We start from the raw sequence: 22,693 nt of genomic DNA, 5'->3' as shown, positions 1-22,693 counted from the left end.
TTCCGCACTCAAACTTGGCGTCATCAAACTACGCCTTTGTTTTGAATAGGCCTCTAGCGGACAGAAATCCTACATACTGCACCTTTAATGTAACGTAATAATGTATTTTTATGTACAAAATATGTCAGTACCATTGTTTTGTCTCAAGATGCACACCAGTAATGTTTTTTTTTTTGTTGTTTTTTTTTTTAGGGTATGTTTATAAAAGCTATTTAAATGTCCTAATTGAACTAAGGCCTAATCCTAGCTTAGTCCAAGCCCTGTCTTTTAAACCGGGCCTAAAATCTTTTCTAATTGTGATCTTCATGTAAAGAAAAAAAGTTAGTTTTGATAAAAATGAATTCCTGGGGAAAAAAAGTACATAAAGTTAAAGAACCTCTTATAAATTGTCCATATTCATGCTAATATTTAGATTTCTATGCAGCACAGTTACATCCTTTGAATCATATACTGTATATCTCACTGCATTTATTTTTTTGCCCATTCAGAAAGACCAGGCTGAAACTGCTATAATGATCAAGCAGCCGTCAGACCGTTTCCTCTGCGAACCTGATTAACCGCTTGTTGTCATTTAGCGACATTTAGTGCTGTAATCAGAGAGATAACACATTTAGCCTGTCTATTCTGGGATTTCCCATCATCCCTCTTTGTCTGATTTGGCAGCATGGAGCCCAGGACATGGTTAATTGCTGTTTTTGCGCTTTGCACGTTTAATTTTCCTTTCACGCTCAACATCCTGTAACTCGCATTTAAGCCTGCTGTGGCGTTCCCAGTGTGGCAAATTTAAGTTTGGCTCATGTCTGAGCCCGATAACCATCTCTGCGTATGAATGTGTGTGCCAGCGCTTGTGTTTATGTGTTTGTCGGCTCCATTATTGATTGGCTGTAATCTGGCATTGGCCACTCACTGGAGTGATGTTCCCCTAGGCTTTAATTATATCCCCATGTGATTTGCATCTCAGCGCTGCCCCTCGCTAATCTCATCTCATCTACCTCCCCTCCGCCGCCCCATCATCCCTCTGATTTATTGAGTTTGTGTCACTCTCTGTGCACTTTTTCTCCCTACCACGCCCTGAAAAAAGTCCAACTAAGCCTCGGTTAGCCTAGCCTACCATAGCACAGGCCACGGCCAGAAAGCTCCATCTCAGCCATTCCGCTCACATACGCTGTCCCCTGATGGCAGGAGATACTCATCCAAGGATGAACAGACTTATGGGACTGCTGCTGTCTTTCCGAGCACCACAATGATTTGTTCAGGAGTTAACGCCTGTCTGAACCCGGAGTTCTAACCGTCCTCTGCACATCCAAAGCCGCTGGATTTGGTTTCAGATATTTGACCGACTTTTGGTTTTCTAAAGAATCAATGGATTTGTTTGTTTATTAGCCACCAGCGCTGAAAAGTCCATTTTATTGTGGCTTGGCTCCACTGGGCTGCGGATATGTACATTGTTTCAGTGTTGGGGTGACCTTGTTGCGTAGCTGTCCATTGATTGGGTGCGTTCGAAAGGCTTTTGATAGAGGCTTTTGTGGAAGTTTTCACATTGTCCAGCTTTGCTGGGCGAGCTGCCATCCACCATGAGCTACATGATGGTAAATAATGGCCTTTTTCGGGAGAAGTTCCACAGAGGAAGCGCGCCCAACCTTCTCGCCCCTCCTCGAGTTGAATCTTTACGACCGCTCCACAAACGGCTCAGCATGGAGGCCATGAAGAGCAAGGCTCCTGAACCCGGGCCGATTAAATGGCCGTCTATCGTCACCATTTGTAGATGGAAGCAAAGTCTGACTGAGAGACTTCTAAAGAGACACAGAAGGAGTTGCAGTCAGGTTAGCAACTATTTATTCTTTAACAAGTAGACCAGCATGCTATCCCGTAACAGACAGTATTGCAGACAGTTTTTCCCAGACAATTGACCGAATGTCTTTCAAAACCAGACTACTTAAGAGGAATAATTGTTCACAATTCTCCATAGGTCTTTTTAACCGCCTTCTCGCTTTTGTTAAATAATGCCATTTTAAGCTCTCTCTCTCTCCCTCTCTCTCTCGATTTCTCTGGTGGATTTAGCCTCCCTCCCAGTTTTTATTGAACCATTGAACTGGTTTCATAATTTCTGAAGTTGATTACACAGGCCTGGCTCTCAACCAGAAGCGGTCCATGCATTAGCGTTTGAAACATCCTTCACAGACACTGCCAGCACTCAGAGACATATTCCAGTGGAAAAGAGACTAATGAAACTAATCAATGTAAGAGCTGTCTTCTGTCTTTAAAAGGAGGCCAGGGGTGTTAAAACAATTTAAGGTTGAATGTGCAGCCTGAAGCCAATGCAGTATACACACTACGAGAGGTTTATGTATATTAGGCTGGATTTGCACGCGTCACCCTTACCACTCTTGCAAATTGGTGTGCTATTATTTTTTTAGACAATAAAATTGGCAAAAAGAAAATCCCACAGACCAGAATAAAATAGAGACTTGGGCCATTAAGTAATATTCTAGCAACCGCATAGCAACACGCTAAGGACTGCATTGTGACAGTTGTGGTGGTGAGTATACTGCATAAGCACATACCTGCATTCTCTTTAGAAAACAAAGATTAGTAGATATAGATAAAGTGTAGTTAAGGTACAAGTTGACAATTCGGGAAGGATATAAGGACATTAAGGCCCTGGGGAAAAGGAATAAGCCATTGAGGGATGACAGTCTCTAAGGAGCTGAAACTGTCTTTTAGTGATTATTATGGTGTTGGAGGTGCTTAATGCAATGACCATGGGCTAGGTTCAGGGAATCTCTTCTTGGATCCAACAAAAAGGTCTAAAGCTCTTTCTCCAAAGTAAGTGTTGGCACTTCTTCTCTATCTGCAGAGCTAACCTCTCTGCCCCTTGCATTAAATTATAGTCACTCCTGTTTAACTTTCCTCTTTTTAAGATCGCCCTCTGCACCTAGGTTCCCTGCACTCCTCCATAATCCAATTAGCAAATCCCAGGAGGAAGTCCTCATAACGTCCAGGACTTCTTGTTCCAAAATTCAGTGAATTTGTGCAGTTGGTAAATCTGAGGCCAGGTCAGCGGTTTGAGCGCAGTTGGTTATTTTGGCAGACTTTAGCTCTCCTTCAAGCTTATACACCACAAGCTCTATATAATTATTTCTTTTCCACTGAAATGTTTTGTCCATAAATGTACTATTTAACTGAATATTTTTGCATGGTATGTATATAGCCTATACAACTTTGAACACCTCCTAGCTCTTAGTTATTAGCATGTGACCAAAGTTTGTCACATCGGTTGATGACTGTCAGACTCTGTCAAACTTTACGATAACTGCTGAGCCAAACCAGTCAAGTAAACTCATGCACTCTCTGTAGCTCTATCATTGCCTTTAATGGGCACGAACTGAGCATGTGCTCCACTAGCAAATGGCTGTACCATCATTTCTCACTCTCAGTTCTCAGACAGAGAGGCTGTACAACAGTTTTATTTTTGCAGATCCTGCCACATTACTTTGCCAGTGAGTAAAATCGTTCACTTTTCACCTCAAGTTGACACTCAGCTACAATACTTTTTCTATCCTTCATACGGCAGCGGAAAATTGATTTTTTTTTTTACAAAATGTGTGTGAAATCACTGTCTGTATTACTTTTAAAGTGCCAGAATCAATCTAAGGACCAAGACTGATTTTGTTGCCAATCTCAAAGTCTAACCCCAAGCCCCACCTTGTGGTGGTAAATGTGAACGACAGCAACAGCACACAGGGGACAACCAGAACCCATGAACATTGTTTTGCCTTGGGCCCTATCATAATTAATTTAGTTTAGTTTAGCGTTTTCGCCGTGACTTGATGCTTTTTTTTTTTTTTTTTTTCATATTAACACCATACCATCCTGCTGTAGTAGTAAAATAAATGAATGCACTCTTTTATGATAGAGAAATGTTCTCAGGTATTACGTAAAGCTTTGAGTGGTCATTTACATTAATACCTCTAACTTTTTTTTAATACCTCAACAAGCCTATTAAGGACAAACTGAGGTCCACCATGTGCCTGTCAGACTGTGTTGACTTTCTCGGCATATGGTCATTCTCTCTCCGAGGTAAAGGAGAGATGGGCTCTGGACCATAATGGCTTTCACTGAAGCAATAAATGACCTGTCACACACTGACAGGACCAATCAACTGCTTAAACTCTACTCTGCAGCGTGGGTTTGGCTTTTGTGTGGGGATCCTGTAGGTTTTGCAGCGTGGGAGTTCTTGCCTCGTCATATGTGTGTCTGTGTTTTTACAGTTTTGGAACAATAGAAAGAAATGGAGGGTTGATTAATGAGAGCAGTGGAAAAAAAAACAGTGCAAGAGCAGAAAGGAGAGAACAGCGTCTCTCAGTTCCTGTGAGAATTAAGACACATGGCTAGCCTGAGTACTTCTCTTCCACTAAGAGCAAGAGAGAGAGGGCTTTTAATTAGAACCCTGATCCCAGACACTCCCAGCGCCTGTAGTGTGTATTATCGAGCAAAATATTTCATCATTCATTGTGCCTTCTAGAACAGCTCCAGCTCCCTGAATGCATGCATAAACAGTGTCCAAAATGAACATTTGCCAAGTGCCAAAATGCAAGTCAAATTGGCTTTAGTGAGTCAATGCTAAAATAGGAATACTTGCCATTTGGCTGTTAACCTTTTTACAGTAACTGCGACATAGTGTTTTGAATTGAGTTGTCTGAACAATAGTCTAAACCTTGATGATGTAAGTGACATGCAGCATTCAAACCCAAGAAATTCAAATGTCAACTAAATAAAATGTCTGTTGTGATTTGTGTATCATCTAATGACCATTATCTAGGACCCAAAAAATCCTCCTGTAGAACTCCTATGACAACACATATATGGAAGATTTTTTCAGGTTTGTCAGAAATATACAAGGGAGAAAAACAGCAAAATATTTATGCTATTGTAACCAAAAAAAAAAAAAATATATATATATATAATTATAATAATTTTAAATACAATTATTTATTTTTAATTTCTAAATTCATACTAATACATTTATTAGTATTATTATTCATTAAATAAAATAAATTATAAAATATAATTTATATTTTTGTCAACATATAATTATGTAATAGTAAATAGTATATCAAGTGTATATTATATACAATATAAATCTATTTTATTACCATTTTATCAACACCGTCAGCATTTTTTGGACCATTCTGATAATTTTATGTGCATTTATGTGAGTGAACAGTGTAGAGTGTGGGGAATCATGTGCTGGTTGTGTTGGTTGTGTATGACATATCCAGCAATTTTTGAGTTAATAGTACATCCACATAGGTGCCATGTTCTCTCACCCTTGTGGGTGTAGCTGCTTGAGTGGGCACTGTGACGTGTGTGAATGTCAGGGCTGACCACCTGTCATTTGATGGTCTGTCTGGTGAAAGGTGGGAAAATTTATTTGACAGCATCTTATGACATTTTCAGCAGTATTATACAAGGGTTTATCTAGATGACGTGGCATCACAGCTTGCTGGCGCCCATGACTAGCATTTGTTACTGACACATGGCATTCAACACACACACACACATTCTGAGGCCGTCGTGATTTCCAGCATTGACAATGATAAGTGGTGTTTGTCATCATGTTAAAAGTGTGATAGAAAACGCACAACACTTTCATTTGGGAATTTGAAATGGCTGACATTTTCTCACATAAAGATATCGCATGTTTCAGACTTAAAATATAGCACGTGAGTCATATGGACTGCTTAATTAAAACATTTCTGTCATTTTAAAACCTTGTGGCCAGGATAATGTTCAAAAATCTTTAGTGTTCTCAGAAAGAAAGTAATATGAAATGGAATCCTAGCTCAGCTAAAACTCATTTACACATTTCAAATCTGTATGACTCTCTTTCTGAGCATTAGACAGATTTTTGAAGCATATCCTGGCCACTCCTTTCCATGCAAAGAAAGTTGAAAGGTTTTAAAATGACAGATATTTTTGATGGTGTTGCTTTATCATAAAAAAATAAATAAATAAACACGTAACATATCGCATCAGGGTGAGTTTGGGCGGCGTTTCCTTTCCTTTCTTGTTTCTGTCAAAGCACCTCGTTACATTCACATTCCATTCAAACTCATTAGTAGAGCTTGATTCTGTTTGTATGCCCTGCAGGTGGGATATAAAATGTCACAAGAATTTAATTGGAATGTGGGCGGAGAGAAACCTGCTTAATTGTAGGTTCAGATAAATTGAATGTTCTATAGGGATTGTTAAGTATGTGAAATACTGTTTGATTAACTGTCATTTAGACACTTAGAAAGCCTACACAACCACGCTCTGAACAAATAACTAAAGCCTTCATCATCAACCTTCAGTGTGTTTTATTCATTTCCATCTAAGCTGACTCCCAGCTGGGAGACACTATGTAAGGGAGGATTACTAAATCAGAATGAATAACCACACATATGAAAAACTAAATCCTAAACACTGGTAATGCTTCTGTGAAGATAAACTGGCTTTTATTTTTACTGAGCTGTACTGTGTGCTAGTGGCCAGTAGGTGGGGATAATGTACACTGGTTGAACGGACAGTCAGTGCAGCACTCTGGGATTGATTCTGATGTAGCTGGATGGTTTAACTTAAGCAGTTAAGCATCAGTTGCTGAGCATAAAGCCCCTTGTTTTGATTAAATGTGACTAGGTTGGTTATAAATAGAAATCTTATTGAATTAATGAGGCTCAGTGATCCACAGGCTACAGGCTGTAGCTCTGCTGTTCCTTGCAGTTTTGTGTCTGCTGCTGAATTATGGATTGCAAAATTTCCTTTACTTTTGTTTATTACACACTTAAAATGCAAATAACAGCCAATCTGCTACATGAATTATTATCCCCTCTTTTGAAATGCCTACTACACAGGTTGCATGCACATTTATTAATGTATTATTTGTAAAATCTTATCAGTTAAATTTTTCTTAATTCAGTTTAGTTAATTAGTCCATAATTAACATGCTCTGCTAGGTAATATTCCATTGTGATGTCTGCACCAGTCCAGGCACAGAGAAAGTCTGCATTGCAGGCACAAAGGTGGTGCTCGTGAGGGCTCTTCTGAGACTAAAGTGACAAATAGGACACTCTATGGTCTTGTTGACTTCACTGATGTATAAGCAAAGGCCACAGGTCCACATCAAGTATGCCATTTGGGACAGGGCCGTTAATGTGCCAGTTTTCTGCATTGCTTGACAACCTTGAAAAGTGAAGAGTTAGGTTGATTAACTGTATTATTATCTGGTTGTAATTAAAAATAAATGTTATTATTTATCGAACATTGGTTTTGTTTTATCATATTACCATTACTTTATTAAAACAGTAAACTACTGTCACGGTGATTTTTCAGATACTAAGGAGGATTTAGAACACATTTTAGTTCAATTTATACATTTCTGTCTTCCTTCAGGCTATGTGGCTTATATCTCTGGAGTAGCTGCGAGCTTTTCGTACTTTGAGCTTGCTGCAAGGGATCATTTGAATGATTTTATCATGTTGAAAAAGTGCAGCTGTCAGTAAGACATCCGTCTGTCTGATTGGGGGGTTTGGGGTCCCCAGCTGTTCAGGGTTTGATTGCTTCTGCCTTGAGCAGAGATGCTGTCAAGACACACCGCCAGCCAAATCATCAATTGACAAAGAGCACACACACAAACACACTCATCTACCTCTCTTTCTTCTCTTATTCCCTCTTGTGTTCTCTTTCTCGCCGTCTTCCTAACTAAAACATGCCTAGTGTCTACAAGTAGCCAGCTTTCTCTCTCCCTCTCTCTCTCTGACGCACACACACACACACAAACAGAGCCCTCTCACTGTCGAGAGCACACTGCTCAGATACCGCCCAGAGGAGTGCCGCTCACCACAGCTGCGTCCTCTGCTGCTGCCGCCCGGACCGGAACACAAACGGAGAGACAGGGAGGTGAAAGCCATAGGGCGAGAGGAGGAGAGGAGCGCACATTCAGGATGACAGCTTACCTGAGCAAGCAGCAGAGCTGCTGTGTGGAGATGCACGGCCGCGTGGGAGATCGCGGAGGGGGCGAGGCACCCTGCTCTTGCAGCTGGCAGCATGAACCACAGCATGGATACAACTACCAGTCCTCGTCCTCCCCGTCCATGTCCACTCTGCCCCGTCAGAGGGCCAAACTCACGGCTTCGCGCTCCGAGAGCTCCTGGAGGAGTCCCAGCCGCGGCGCACTCCAAGCTAAAGGGGGGAGCTGCGATCTGTGGACCGAGTGCGGCTGCCATCCGCACAGCTGGCACGAGCCGTACCAGGTAACCGGTGTCATCTGGGCTAGGTACCAGGGACGTGGGTAGTCTGATATATGGACTAGAAGAAATAGTGAGAAAAGCGAATAAAGTCGGGTTGATTTAAGTTGTTAAGGGCTTGAAAAACCCCTTCTACAATTTTCTTTTTTGGACTGAATAAGTTACGGAAACTAATAAAATCTATGTGCATTAAAATGTGTAGGATCAGCAAGATTTTTTTTTTTTTGGGAGAAATTAATACTTTTATTCAACAAGGATGCATTTATTTCATTAAAAGTTATACATTTATAATGCTACTAAAGAATTCTATTTCAAATAAATGCTTCTTTTGAGCTTTCCATTAATCAAAGCATTCTGGAAAAACTGTTTCATGGTTTCCATAAATATTAAGCATCACAACTGTTTTGAAAATTGATAATGAGTGTTTCTTGAGCACCAAATCATCATATTAGAATGAAGGATCATGGAGTAATGATGCTGAAAATTCAGCTTTGCCATCACAGGAATAAATTACATTTTATAATATAGTAAATATATTTGTTATTTTGATCAAATAAATGCAGCCTTGGTCAACATAGACGACAAAAACATTGTCAAAAATGCTAAAAAATCTTACCAACATATTTAATATTGATCCAGTAATCACAAACAACTGGAAAAGTCATGGAAATGCATTTGTTAAAGGGTATGAACCCCTTGAATTTGTATGTTTGTAAACTGTTTAAAATGCCAGCTGGACAACTTTTGAATGCAGGCGGTTATTTGAATATTTGGTATCAGGTTTACCATTGTGGAATGACTGTTGAATAAGTTGCTGTAGCCATAAGGAAGTGTGTTCTCTTCTATACAGTAAGTGCGTATTACCCCTGAAGCCCTTGTTCTGAACTGCTTGTTTTTCTTGTTGCTGTGTGCTGATATCACTTTTTATCGCATGAACCGTTATACACAACATGGCTCTGAGATCACTAATACTAGAGCAGTGATGATAACGTAATCTGTTTGTGCATGAGAGAAAAAAATCCAGCTAAACATTCAAATCAGGCCAATGCATCACACCCCATCAGTTCACTAACACAGCTGGACGCTGCACTCTGAAGACCCTCTGTTTGTGTGTGCTTTCCTTGTATTCCCTGCATCATGGGAACCAAATGTCCCCACAAGGATAGTAATACCAGTAATTTTTGACCTTGTTAGGATTTTTGTTTTGTCCCCAGGAAGAAAATGGCTTATAAATCATACTAAGTGATGTTTTTTGAAAATGTAAAAATGCTGAATTTTTTCTGTGATAGTTGGTTTAGGGTTAGGGGATAGAATATACAGTTTGTACAGTATAAAAATCCTTATGTCTATGGAATGTCCTCATAATGATAGGAATACCTGTATATATATATGTGTGTGTGTGTGTGTGTGTGTGTGTGTGTGTGTGTGTGTGTGTGTGTGTGTGTGTGTGTGTGTGTGTGTGTGTGTGTGTGTGCGCGCTCTCCTCTTGCAGTAATGATCTGTTTTAACTCCAGGATTTTCTAGTTAAGCAAAAGTGGAGCTTTCATTTGGTACTTCCTGCATTAAATCTAAAGTTATTCAGTACATGTGACACTTATTTTGTGTTTTGTCTCAAAACCTTGATATACAGTATATAAATAGCAATGCAGGATTGTTCTGCCTGCTGATTAGAAGATCCTCATTACATTTGTTTTGACCCATTCCTCACTACTATAGCTGAAGAGGATGATGCTACCAATTTAGATGGATTTTAACACTAAAATATGGAGATTGGTCCATTGATTGATAATGTGATGGCAGACATAGGAAGGGTAGAGAATGACCATGTGGGCTCTGCATCCACCACAAGGGGTGATTTGGTGTGCATAGATTTATGAATGATGGACTCCTTATATCATTTGGTTATTTGGTGTCCTTTTTTTTTAGAAAGACACCTAAATTTACCTTGAAAAAAGCTTGCAGAACATTAATGGAGTATTTCCATTGCAGATTTGGTCTTAAATCTCATATAAGGTGGTATTAAAAAAGGTCTTAAGTCTTAAATTTAACTTATCTATAGAGTAGACACCCTTTGTGATGTATAGGGGATGCTGTGTGTGCAGGCTGGGAGTGGTTTTCAATCACCTTTCAGCTCAAACTGTTGACTGGACATGGTTGGACCTCTCTCTGATCATCTTTCCGTTCAGAGAAAGTCACCAAGAGACACTTTTAATGTAAATTCTTTTAAATTATTTTTTATATAATTAAATTAGAAAATTAAAAATTATGCTTCAGGGTCAGTAAGTATTTTTATAATGTTTTTGTAGTCTCTCGTCTCTCAATGCTGTCTTGATTTCCATTTTAATATATTTTTTATTCTTATGATGGCAAAGCTAAATTTTCAGCATCGTTACTCCAGTCTTCAGTGTCACGTGATCCTTCAGAAATCATTCTGACATACTGATTTGGTTCTCAAGTAACATTTCTTATTATTATCAATGTTGAAAACCATTGTGCTGCTTCATGTTGTTGTTGTTTTGTTTTTGTTTTTTTTTTCCATTTCAGATTCAGTGATGAATAGAAATCATGTATATGAAATAGAAATCTTTTATAATATTATACATGTCTTTACTGTCAATTTTGATAAATTCCATGCATTCTTGCTGAATAAAATTAATAATTTCTTGAAAAAAAAAAAATCGTATTGACCCAGACTTTTAGATGGTAGCATAACTATTATTATTATTTTACATTTTTTTTAGTAAAGTAATTATTAATAAAATTTGAAGCATTAAATTGAAAACCCTAATCTACGCATTGATGTGTTTATATGGGGTCCCTCTAGTCTCCTGCTATTGGATGCTGCTTTGAGTTGGTGTCTCTGTGGTTTTCAGGCTGTTGTTGTTGACTTTTTCTTCTTGTGCATTATTGACGGTGGTGTGGTAGCTCTATGTATAGTTTCTGTGGCCTGAATTATTGAGAGCGGTAAAGTGGGACAAGAGCAGAGGCTCTGAACGCCTTTGCAGGACCTCTCTGAGCAGCACATTACACATCTGCAGACCAATCATTATTTATCATCATCTTTAACATTTGTTTAAGCAAAAAGCCAACCACTAGTTAGTGTAATTTGCAGTTGTTTGCTCTTCTGCAAAATGCAAATACCCTTTGCTGTTACACTGTTTTCCAAGGGCAAAATGGTCACCATACTGTAGTAATTGTATATTTTTAAATGCCCATGACTGGTCTATTTGTTTCACTAAAGGGTATTTTTCATCTAATTTGATATACCGGAAATCAAATTAGGAACGTCTGATGAGTAGTTTAATTGAAGTTTACATTCATCCCTCTTGCGATTTAATTCACTGAGATACAGTTCTCACAGCTAAGGTGAAATGCTATCACTCATAAGGACAACCGTAATTATTCCATTGTGCTTATTAACACACAATTAACCTTGGTGTTGATAGGGTCCCTAGGTACGCCACACTGTATTAATCATGTTTTGCCTGAGTAGCAATGCACTTCACACCCATTTTTGAGGTGATAAGGCTTTCTGTTCAGTGATCTGGATCTCATAAACATCTGTGCCACAACACAATATCAACACTTCTCAAAAGACCCGCACTAGCTAAAAAAGTATTCGAGAAGTCTGACGTGATGTTTTAAGTTACATAAAGTGGCATAAACTCTGAGTTTAAACGTGAGCACTTTCTTGATCTTGTATTACCTGCCCTAAAATGCTGATACGCTGAAAACAGACACTTCTGTGTAGCAAGACTTTTCCCAACTCTGCAGAGGCATGAAGATGCTTAAAGCAGAAAGTCTGCCCCAGTTTGGCTCCACAATAAGCCCTTAAGATGTTTGTGTTCGTGCTCTCCTTACCAAACACTGCAGAGCTGGTCTGCCCTATACCACACACACACACATTTTTTCATACTAAATGTGGATTCAGACACAGCAACTTATCTATTTCTTGCATCTTTAGCCTTAAAACACTATGGCAAACTATGATATTTTGTTCCCTTCTTTAGCATGCCATACCATTTTTAACACACAAATCATTTTTTATCTGTATGAAGTTGATTATGTAATGCCATCACCTCTGTGCTGGGCTGGACCACGTGAGCGCTGGCTGAAAGAGGCCAGTCGTGCTCTGTATCCATGTGTTTTTGCGAGCACTTACACACAGATAATACTGGAAACAGACAGCATCCACTTCAGTCGATTGTGACTGAATTAATGAACACATCAACAAAGAGTCTGTGTGCCCATTGAAAAACTTTTTCTACTAAAATGTATTCTAATCTATCTGTTTTGCCCAGCCAGGGTTTTAACGAACTGCTAGCTATTTTGCAGTGCACGTTTACATCGAGAGTAGATGCTGTCGGTGTACGTTTGGCACTGGTGCCCTTCTTCTGTTGACTGTCTTTTGTCTCGTCAGTGTCCTACAGGCTAGACTTCATTAGCACTAGAATTGACATGAAGAGACGTGTTAGTCCAGCAACCCACTGCCCCTGCTGCCGGTAAAGCTGCGTGCACAAATAAATTCCCTCAATGGCTTGGGAAACTTCCTGTAGAAGATTCTGTATCACAATTAGCTGTCATGACTGCGTTCCTCAAACAGCAATTTTCAATGCACAGCACCTCTGATAAAGCATTGCCAATTCGGTTATTGCAGGTAAATGTGGCCCAAATCAGATTTTTTTTTTGTTTGTTTTTTTTGCCCACATGTGACTCATATCCGTGACAGTGTGAACAGTACAAACCATATGGAATCTGATCTTTTCAATTCCGATTTGTACCACTTCTACTAAATCCGATACAGGTCAGATTTGTAATGTGACCACAGTGTGAACAGTCATATCGGAATTCGTGCAATTTTTACATCACTTGAGATCAATTAATCACGATTCTGCGCTCATGGGAGTCTTTTCAAAGGTAGTAAGTAGAAGGGCAGTGATGTGTCGGAACTCGTAAGTATTACAGAGACAAGCAAAACATGAGGGCTTGTATTATAAAAGTTTCAAAACTCTGCTCTCTATTGTCACATCATTCTTTATTTTTCATATTGAAGCTTCTACTTCCGCTGCAGATCACATTATAAATAAAAGCGTAATCACTTACTTTTAATGCCCTCCGTGTTTACTTCCTTATGGCAGCATGATGTGTGTGTTGCCAAGTCCATGATTTTTCCACAGTATTGGGTTGCGTTTTCACTGTTGCCGCGGGTTGTTTTGCAACTCCGTGGGTTGAAATGACCAAACTAACGTGATATTTAACCCTCGGAATGCTTTTTTTTTTTTTTCTCGGGATACCCCACGGAACGTGATTGGGCTAGTTTTGGACTAGTTTTGAGAAGCAATTGAGTGGATTTTGTGGTAAAAACCTGGCAACCTCGTTTGCATCGTTCTTTTGCGCATGCAGGTCAATTCAGAACCATGATCTGTTCACACTGGAAATCTGATATTGGCCACATTTAAAAGTGTGAACAGCTAAACAAAATAAAAAATCAGATCAGAACAAAAATCAGAATTGAGCATTAAGGCTCGCAGTGTGAACGTAGCCAAAGTGTTAAGTGGAAATATCCAAGGGTTTACAGTTTGTATATTTCAGCCCTCACTGTCTTATTTCACACAAGCAACATTCTTATTAAAATAAAAATTATATATATATATATATATATATATATATATATATATATATATATATATTTATTTTTTTTTTTATATATATATATATATATATATATATATATATATATATATATGTATGTATGTATGTATATATATATATATATTCACTGAGATATGCTCACTTAGGCTTCATCTATTTGATCATAAATAAAGTAAAATAGTAATATTCTGAAATATTGCTGTTTAAAATAACTTTCTATTTTAATATACCTTGTATGTGTAATGTATTTCTGTGATGGCAAAGCTGAATTTTTTTGTAACAATGTAAAAGTCTTTCACTTTTGATAATTTGAATGCCCTTGCTGAATCAAAATATAAATTAGAAAAAAATCTGTAGACTGTACTTTATTTAATTTAATTTAATTTATTATTCATATATTTATTTATTTATTAATTTATCTAAGTCCCATGGAATTACAATCTGATATCCTCACTGTACAATTATACCTCCACAGTGCTCTTTCGTATTGATTACTTTGTGAAAGTACAAATAACTACTTCCTAACACCATCAGATAACCTTAAATTACTCTGAACCACATTTAGTTTCAGTATGAGGTCATCAAATACACCAAAGCCTCATAAAGACAAAATGACTCAGCAATTCTTGATGTTGTCTTTGATCTTCAGCGTTAATTATTCAAGGTACCCAAATTAAATTTCTAATGTGCTGGTTTTATATTTATCTCTGTAGAAAAGTTATAGACACCCACGTCCACAGAGTTAATATTATACTGTCAGACAGAGTGCTGATGAACTTGTGGATGTTTGGTGTTAATCTAAAATAAATCTGCATATCATTTGCATATTGATGAATGTAGTCATATTTATTTATTGTACCACCTGATGGGAGCATGTGATGTTTTAACAATGACGGGTTCAAATTAAAATTGGGCTTTGGCATTATAGAGCTCAGAATATCAACATAATATTCAAGACTTTTTAATAGAAATTTTGCAATATGCAAAAGCTGTCTTCACGCTTATGACTAGTAGTTTAGAAATGTCATCCAAGTTGAAAATTGGAGTCATCTTTCTGGGTGGATGTGTCTCAGGGGATGGCCTCTTTATGACTCACTTTTTGAAATGGCCAATATTGCTCTTTGTCATCCAGGGAGATATTAAACTTAGCTTTTGCTCATTTACGTTCTGTTTGCTTTTTATTTCCAACCATTAAACTGTCATATTTTGAGATAACGCTGCAATTATCTCTTTTAATCTCTTTAATGTTTGTCTGCCATGCCGTGATGGACCTCATCAGTACATAATAGCTCCAGCTAGATGACACATTTCTGTTGCTGATCCTGCCTTGTCATTTATCAAAAAAAGAAAAAAAAATTTGGAGATGCTTGCAGAATATACTTAACCCTATAAACCTATTTGATGCACAAATTTCTAAGGCTTCTAAATTATCAATGTGATGAAAACTTGGCTGAAAACCCGTTGTCTGATTGCTAGCTTATACTTTCTTAGCAAATAAAAGGGCTTTTAGTATCATACTAAAAATGTCCACTTTCAGTTCTATTTGAGGTGAAAACTTTCTGATTTTTACAAAGTAACTAAGAATCAATTTTATATTGTTAGTAGTATTTCAAGATGAACACTTATTGGACTCAAGCAACTTGATTTACTTGATTATCTATACTTTATTTTTAGAAAAAAAAAAAACATGTTGAAATGTGGGTATCAAATATGTGACCCTGGACCCTATATTTGTAGCAATAGCCAACAATACATTGTATGGGTCAAAATGGTCTTTTTCTTTTAGGCCAAAAATCATTAGGATATTAAGTAAAGATCATGTTCCATGAATATATTTTGTTCATTTCCTACTGTAAATATATAAAAAATGTATTTTAAGGACTAAGGACTAAAAATGTATTCTAAGGACTTAATTTGGACAACTTTAAATGCAATTTTCTCAATATTTAATTTATTTATTTATTTATTTTTTTTTTTTTGCATGCCCAGATTCCAGAATTTCAAATAGCTGTATCTTGGCCAAATATTGTCCTATCCTAACAAACCATACATCAGTGGAAAGCATATTTATTCAGATTTATTGATTCATAAATCTGACTTTCAAAAAATTGACCCTTATGGCTGGTTTTGTGGTCCAGGTTCACATATGATACATGCTTGTGAGGAACGTTTATTTGTATGTTTTGCCCCCACAATGAAAACTACTGAACTTTGTTCATAAAACTAAGCATTTAAATATCATCTTAGACTAAGACATTATTGAGAGATATAGAGTGACAACTGATATGTAAGTATTCTGCGACACTGTTTTAAAATCTTACTGATTTGCATTATAAGCTGTCAAAATTCCATCTTTTTGGCCATATAGATTTCAGCGACTACACTAAAGTTCATGGTATTTTTGCTCAGTTTGGGTCTCTGAATAAAACTGATATTTTTCAGACTATTATTTCATATGCCACGTTTCACAGGGTTAAAAAAACAAACACATTGTTAAGTGTGAAGTCAAGCTGACTTTGTCTTTCAAACCTCGGTGGCAAAGCTGGAGCTTTTAATGAGTTTTTTCCTTTCTGTGCTTTCTAACACATCTCTCTGGTTCCCCGGTCCCTCAGTGATTGAGGCTGTAGCTCTCAAGGCGGGAGATGTATTAATGTAATTAGAGGCAGTGCGCAGTAAGCAGGGACAGCCTCAGTCTCTGCTGTCGATCGATCTTTAGTCACCGCTACAGGCCGGCTGTATCTCCCTGGGGATTTGTGTAGTAGCCAGGACATCTCTGAATGCTAATGCATCTGTGATAAGCCTCCAGCTGAATGAGTTTGTGGAGTGTGCTAGCCCACCTTTTATTATTGATAAAGGTGGTGTGCCTCTAGTGGTAACAAACAGAATTACAAAAATAATGACTGTTTTCAATTAGGTTTCCTAAACACAGGTCTGCCATTGGTCAGAAAAACTGATACAAATTCAAAGACATCCAGAAAAACAGAGACAAACCCAACCCCAAATTCAAGCCATTGGTTGAGCAAGTGTTGCTGTGATGGGCTGGTTGGGATTCTCCAGCATGTTTTGAAGGTGCCATAGAGCTAGTGTTTACTTGCTTTGCTTTACAAATGGCTGTTGTTTAGCCTAATACAAAGTTGTGAAATGTGTTTGACATCAGTGGAAGCGAGAACAGCCAACACAGATGCTAAACATCTATTAGACATGTTGAACTGTGGGACTAATGCAAATGATGCAGGTTTGAGTGCTTCCCGAAACTGTTCCCCCACTCATTCCTCAATAACTTTGTCACTAAATAAAAAAAGTAAATAAATAACCTGAAAAAGAAAATAAAACAAAGAAAATCCAAAAAGACATTTAGTCGTGCAGGCAAAACACATGCCTTGAACTGTTTGGCAGCATCAGAAGTGCAGTATTAGCTTTTGTTAAACTCGTATTCTATTTAAAGTGCTCAGTTGAAGGATGTTGATTTCCCAACCCCACCTCTTAGTGAACGAAAGACAAAATGTATGTCAGAATCTAGTCACGATGGGATGTACATGCAGGTTTCACAAAACATTTTTAGATTTTTCAATATTTTTGAAACAAGTCTCTTCTGCTCACCAAGGCTGAATTTATCTGATCAAAAATACAGCAAGAAATGTGTAATGTTATTACAATTTAAAACGACTGTTTTCTGTTTTAATATATTTTAAAATCTAATTTACTCCTGTGATGGCATAGCTGAATTTTCAGCAGTCATTTCTGCAGTCTTCAGTGTCACATGATCCTTTAGAAATCATTCTAATATGCTGAATTGCTGCTCGAGAAACCTTTCTTATTATTTCCAATGTTGAAAACAGTTGTGCTGCTTAATATTTGTATATATATATATATATATATATATATATATATATATATATATATATATATATATATATATATATTTTTTTTTTTTTTTTTTTTTTTTTAATGAATAGACAGTTTAAAAGAACAGCACTTTTAGAAATATTTTGTAACATTATAAATGGCTTTACTGTCACTTTTTATTTATTTTATCATCCTTGCTGAATAAAAGTATTAGACTTTTCAATGGCAATATACTGAGTAATAGTTGACTCTATTCCATCATATTCAGAGTAATACTTTGGATTATCACTCACAACAATTACACTTCTCGAGGACATTTATCTAAATGAAAGTTGTTCTGCTGTTTACCTAGTAGTAACTGGGATTAAGCCTTTTATGTGATTTATTTTTGTTATATTTGTGAGTTTGATTCATATTTGAGCTGTTTAACGTTCACATCTAAGATGAGATATTAACATCAGTGTGTTTGTTTCTTTATGGAAGCATGGATGAGGTCATATAATAGCAACAGTGGCACTGGTCCAACCAAATTGATTGCAGATTCAAATACGAATAAAAACTGCATAATCATATCTGCATACAGTATCATCATATTTCTTATATATATTTTAAAAATGCATTTGTGAGGTGTTGTGGTCTGCAGTAATTCACATGATTTATTCCTGCCTCCGGGACCTCAGACATCATTATTAAGGCAAATTAGCCTAACTGTGCAGTTATTGTTATTGTACAGTGAATTGTGGTACATTATGCTGTGTAAAATGAGCAAATCTTTTCTAATAAAGGCTAATGAAGGGGTTACACTTCACAACGCTAAATGAAATGAGAGAGAAGGCACAGAATAGAGGTCCACCCACTAAGATTTCTGGCCTCAGTACTGTGTGAGAGATATTAATTGACTTTGTGTTATCAGAAACTAGCTAAACAGCACCAGAGAGAAAGAGAAACATAAACAATTTCAACATTCATGTCATACAATTTTTTTTTTTCCCTAGCAATGATCATACTCTAAATGATGAGCCATGTTTTTTCATCATTCATCTAATCGATTGATCTGTGTCAATGTGTGTGTGTGTGTGTGTGTGTGTGTGTGCTTTTGTTTATATTATATTGTGGGGACCAAATGTCCCCACAATGTAATATAAACCTGAGTTCACCTACATCATGGGGACCAGCCACCGGTCCCCACAATGTAAATGGGTTAATTAAATCATACTAGAATGATGTTTTTGTGAAAAAATAAAGGTTTGCACAGTTTCCTGTGATGGTTAGGTGTAGGGGTAGGGGCAGGGTAGGGGGATAGAAAGTACGGTTTGTTCAGTGTAAAATGCATTGCGGCCTATGGAATGTCCCCACAATTCACAAAAACAAACATGTGTGTGTGTGTGTGTGTGTGTGTGTGTGTGTGTGTGTGTGTGTGTGTGTGTGTGTGTTTGTGTGTGTGTGCGTGTGTGTGAGTGTGTGCTTTTGTTTATATTACATTGTGGGGACCAAATGTCATGCAATAACATTTGCAATAACCAGCCACCGGTCCCCACAATGTAAATTAATTAATAAAAATACTAAATGATGTTTTTGTGAGAAAATAAAGGTGTGCACAGTTTCCAGTGATGGTTAGGTTTAGGGTTAGGGGTAGGGTAGGGGGATAGAAAGTACAGTTTGTACAGTATAAAATGCATTGTGGCCTATGGAAAGTCCCCACAATTCACAAAAACGTGTGAGTGTGTGTGTGTGTGAGTGTGTGTAAATATGTTGTTCCAGTACAATGAGTGTTGCTGTCGACTGTTGTTTTTTAGTTGTGTTCTTCATCATGGCATCTGTGAGCTTAGCAGTGCCCATCATGCTCTGCTGTATCCCTTAAAAACTAGGCCAGTTCACGCATCTCCAATCCACTCTGATCTTTATCTTTCTCTCTCTCTCTTTCTGTTTTCCTCTCCATCCATCTCTGTCTCCCTTCCTTTCTCTCTTTTCACAGGCAAGTCCTGCCCCAATTATTGTCAACACGGACACTTTGGAATCTGTACCATACGTGAGTTTTGATTTTTCATTTATTTATTGCATGTTCATTGTTTATGTACAGCCGTGACATTGCCTATCACCCACTTAATGAGTTCAATGCCCACGCAGAGTGAGTGGCGAATAGGTTTGACATCATTTTTTTGCTTTTCATGAATTTAGTGTCATTTATCACTCTCCATGCTGTGCAAATAAGATCAGCATATTCAATGATTGATGACTTTCATAAATAAACCAGATAAGGAGGCCAGCGATTAGCTGTGGGTTTAGATTAGCACAGGCTTTTCTTTTATGGGATTGAAATATTAATGTTCAGAGTCAACTGTGTTTTGGGTGGGATGTATGAAAGAGATTTGATGAATGGTTTAAAACAGATCTTGGATCAAATAAACAGTTGGTTTGGCGTAATGGTTGTCAACCAGGGAGCCAGGGCTGACTAGGGGACCTCAGGATGACTTAAAATATTTTAATTAATAAAATAACAATATATTACAATAATTTAACTCAAAATTAAAATGCTAAAAAACAAAAAAATCAAGATGAATGAATCAACTGAAATCATATTTCTGTTAGGATTTTTGTAACATTTGTCTTTTGTTATATGTCTGTTCTTGAAACTTCTGAAATAATGAAGTTTTGATGAAATGTGGTTAATTAATTAAATCTATCGACACTCCCAGTTTGAAAATAAGCAGCGTTTTCATAATTGCAGCAGAAATACTGGAAATGTATAGCCTCTAGATTCTATAGGGAGGGGGTACAGGTGTAGACACTCGAAGAGGGAAATTGCAATTTGGTGCAGTGATATTTATAAGATAGTCTGCGATCATTTTCTGACAGTATCAGAAATTTAGCATGATCATCTCACAGTGTGTTTGCTACTATGACCTATGTCTACTGACTAGCCAATAAAACTGCAACATGAAATGGCGTATTGATCGATGCGCCATGGCGCTAAAACTTGAAACTACTTGCCTCAAGCCGTGGTCACGTCCATATTCTCCTTTTTCGTTCCTCTTCTTTTTTCAGCGCACATAAAATCTTGCCAAATTGCGCACAGCGCACAGTTGCCAAATTGTGATTCATCTTGCTCTGTTTACCACTAGCGCATACTGATGGCATTTTATTCTTTTGTATTCTTTTTATTCTCTCTAAATACATGCCATACCCAAGTTTATTAGATCTATATCGTACAGTGTGATTTGTAATAATTTTATAGGATTGCTGTCTGTAGCAGGCATAACAGAAAATTGTCATTATATCATTATTATTAACAGGTATTACTGTTACCTAGCTGAAAAACAAAAAAATTGATGCTAGACACTAAGGACACAAGACACACTAAGGTTTTTTTAGATCATATATATTTTATAAATAAAGATATTCCTTTTGATGTTTTTGACCTATGTAACCTTACAATAATAATTTGTATTGTGATTATAGTTTTAGGGGGGCTGAGATGACAGTCAGGGGGACTGAAGCCCCCCTAAAAAGGGTAGAACCGCCCCTGGTATGGATAATCAAGCAAATCTTTAAATATTACTAACAATATAAATGTCATTTTTATGTTTACTTTATAAAAATCCTTAGATTTCCGTGCGCCACGACCTGAAGGTGAACATTTTTATAATTTTAGAATTATACTAAAAGGTCTTTTAGTTGCTAAAAAAGTATAAACTATTAATGAGACAACAGAAGGCATGTAGAAGATGGTAATAGGTTTGTCTGCAAAGTTTTGATCCTGTTGACAATTTAGAGGCCTTAGAAATTTGTGTATCAAGTATGATATAGTAGGCTTTATAGAGTTTTGTTCCAAAACCTGATGAGCTGCCTACCTAGGCAGCATTATAATGTACACTTGTTTATTAATATACAACAATGTATACATAACGTATACTTCATTAATAAAACAATCCCAGAAAAGCTGAGTATGTTCATTCGAAAAATGTGAAAAGTAATGAAAGGTGCATGTTGTTAAAAAATATATTTTTAGCCAATATTTGTGTGTTTTATATGTTATGCCTATTGGAGGACAGCTCTATCAAACCCTGTTGGAATACATTGTGATTCACATGAAGCCACTTATGTAGACCATTCCAAATCAGTAAATTATGAGATTCCATTTCATAGTATGCGTTACAAGAAAATGCTATTTCATCTTTCTACTTTAAAGGTGCTCTAAGTGATCCTGGGTGGAGTAACTTCCTGTTGACGTTTGAAGTGTTGCCAAATTAAACAGAGGCTAGCTAGACCCTCCCTCCTCCTCCGTGCTTCCTGAAACAGTCATGAATGTGCATTTAAAATCATTTTTGTCAGTTATTGGCTGGAGCATGTTTATTTATGTTTTGTGGTCCAGGCTGCACCAGTTTGTTTTTGTTGCCGTTTTCGGAGCTTGTGGCGACTTACAGAGACCACGTTTTTTTACAGTGTGTTCAGGGGACAGGCAGCTAGCAGATAGTGAGGAGATCTTTGCTGTATGTAAACACGTGACATCACTTAGAGCACCTTTAAAATTTTACATTTATTTCATACTTGCTGTTTCTTTGTAATTAATTGTGAAATTTATTAGCAATTTATCAGCGAAAATAGTTTCCTTTTTTTTTCTTTTTTTTTTTTTGTGTATGTAGGCAGCAAGACAGTTTGGTTTTTATTTTGAATCACAACTAAAGAGGTAGATAAATGCAGGAGGAAACATCATGAATTGAGCACATGACAGAACAGGTGATGGGATTGAATGAAAGAACACAGAGGGGGAAAGCAGTGTTGAATCAGACACTAACACAGAGCGATAAGTACTCAGCACGAAGCGCAGAGCGCGCGCACACAGACATGTTAACAACACCGCTTGACCTTCAGTCGGTTGAGGAAGGTTTTGTCTGTCTCCTGCAAAC

At 37.3% G+C, this 22,693-nt stretch overlaps 1 protein-coding gene across 12 annotated transcripts in view; it reads left to right on the top strand.

Annotated features, from left to right (window-relative positions):
• Positions 1 to 22,693, top strand: part of dlg2 (discs, large homolog 2 (Drosophila)) — a 276,217-nt gene that overhangs the window by 159,610 nt on the left and 93,914 nt on the right. For all 12 annotated transcript variants that reach the window (XM_067397823.1, XM_067397822.1, XM_067397821.1 and 9 more), the window contains one exon: positions 19,762 to 19,815. In XM_067397823.1, the coding sequence (XP_067253924.1) occupies positions 19,762 to 19,815 (54 nt within the window). The remainder of the gene's footprint in view (positions 1 to 19,761; positions 19,816 to 22,693) is intronic.

This window comes from Chanodichthys erythropterus, chromosome 10 (genome assembly GCF_024489055.1).
Source record: "Chanodichthys erythropterus isolate Z2021 chromosome 10, ASM2448905v1, whole genome shotgun sequence".
Lineage (NCBI taxonomy): Eukaryota > Metazoa > Chordata > Actinopteri > Cypriniformes > Xenocyprididae > Chanodichthys > Chanodichthys erythropterus.
Note: the sequence above shows the minus strand (reverse complement) of the source record. Positions and strands in the feature narration are given on the sequence as shown.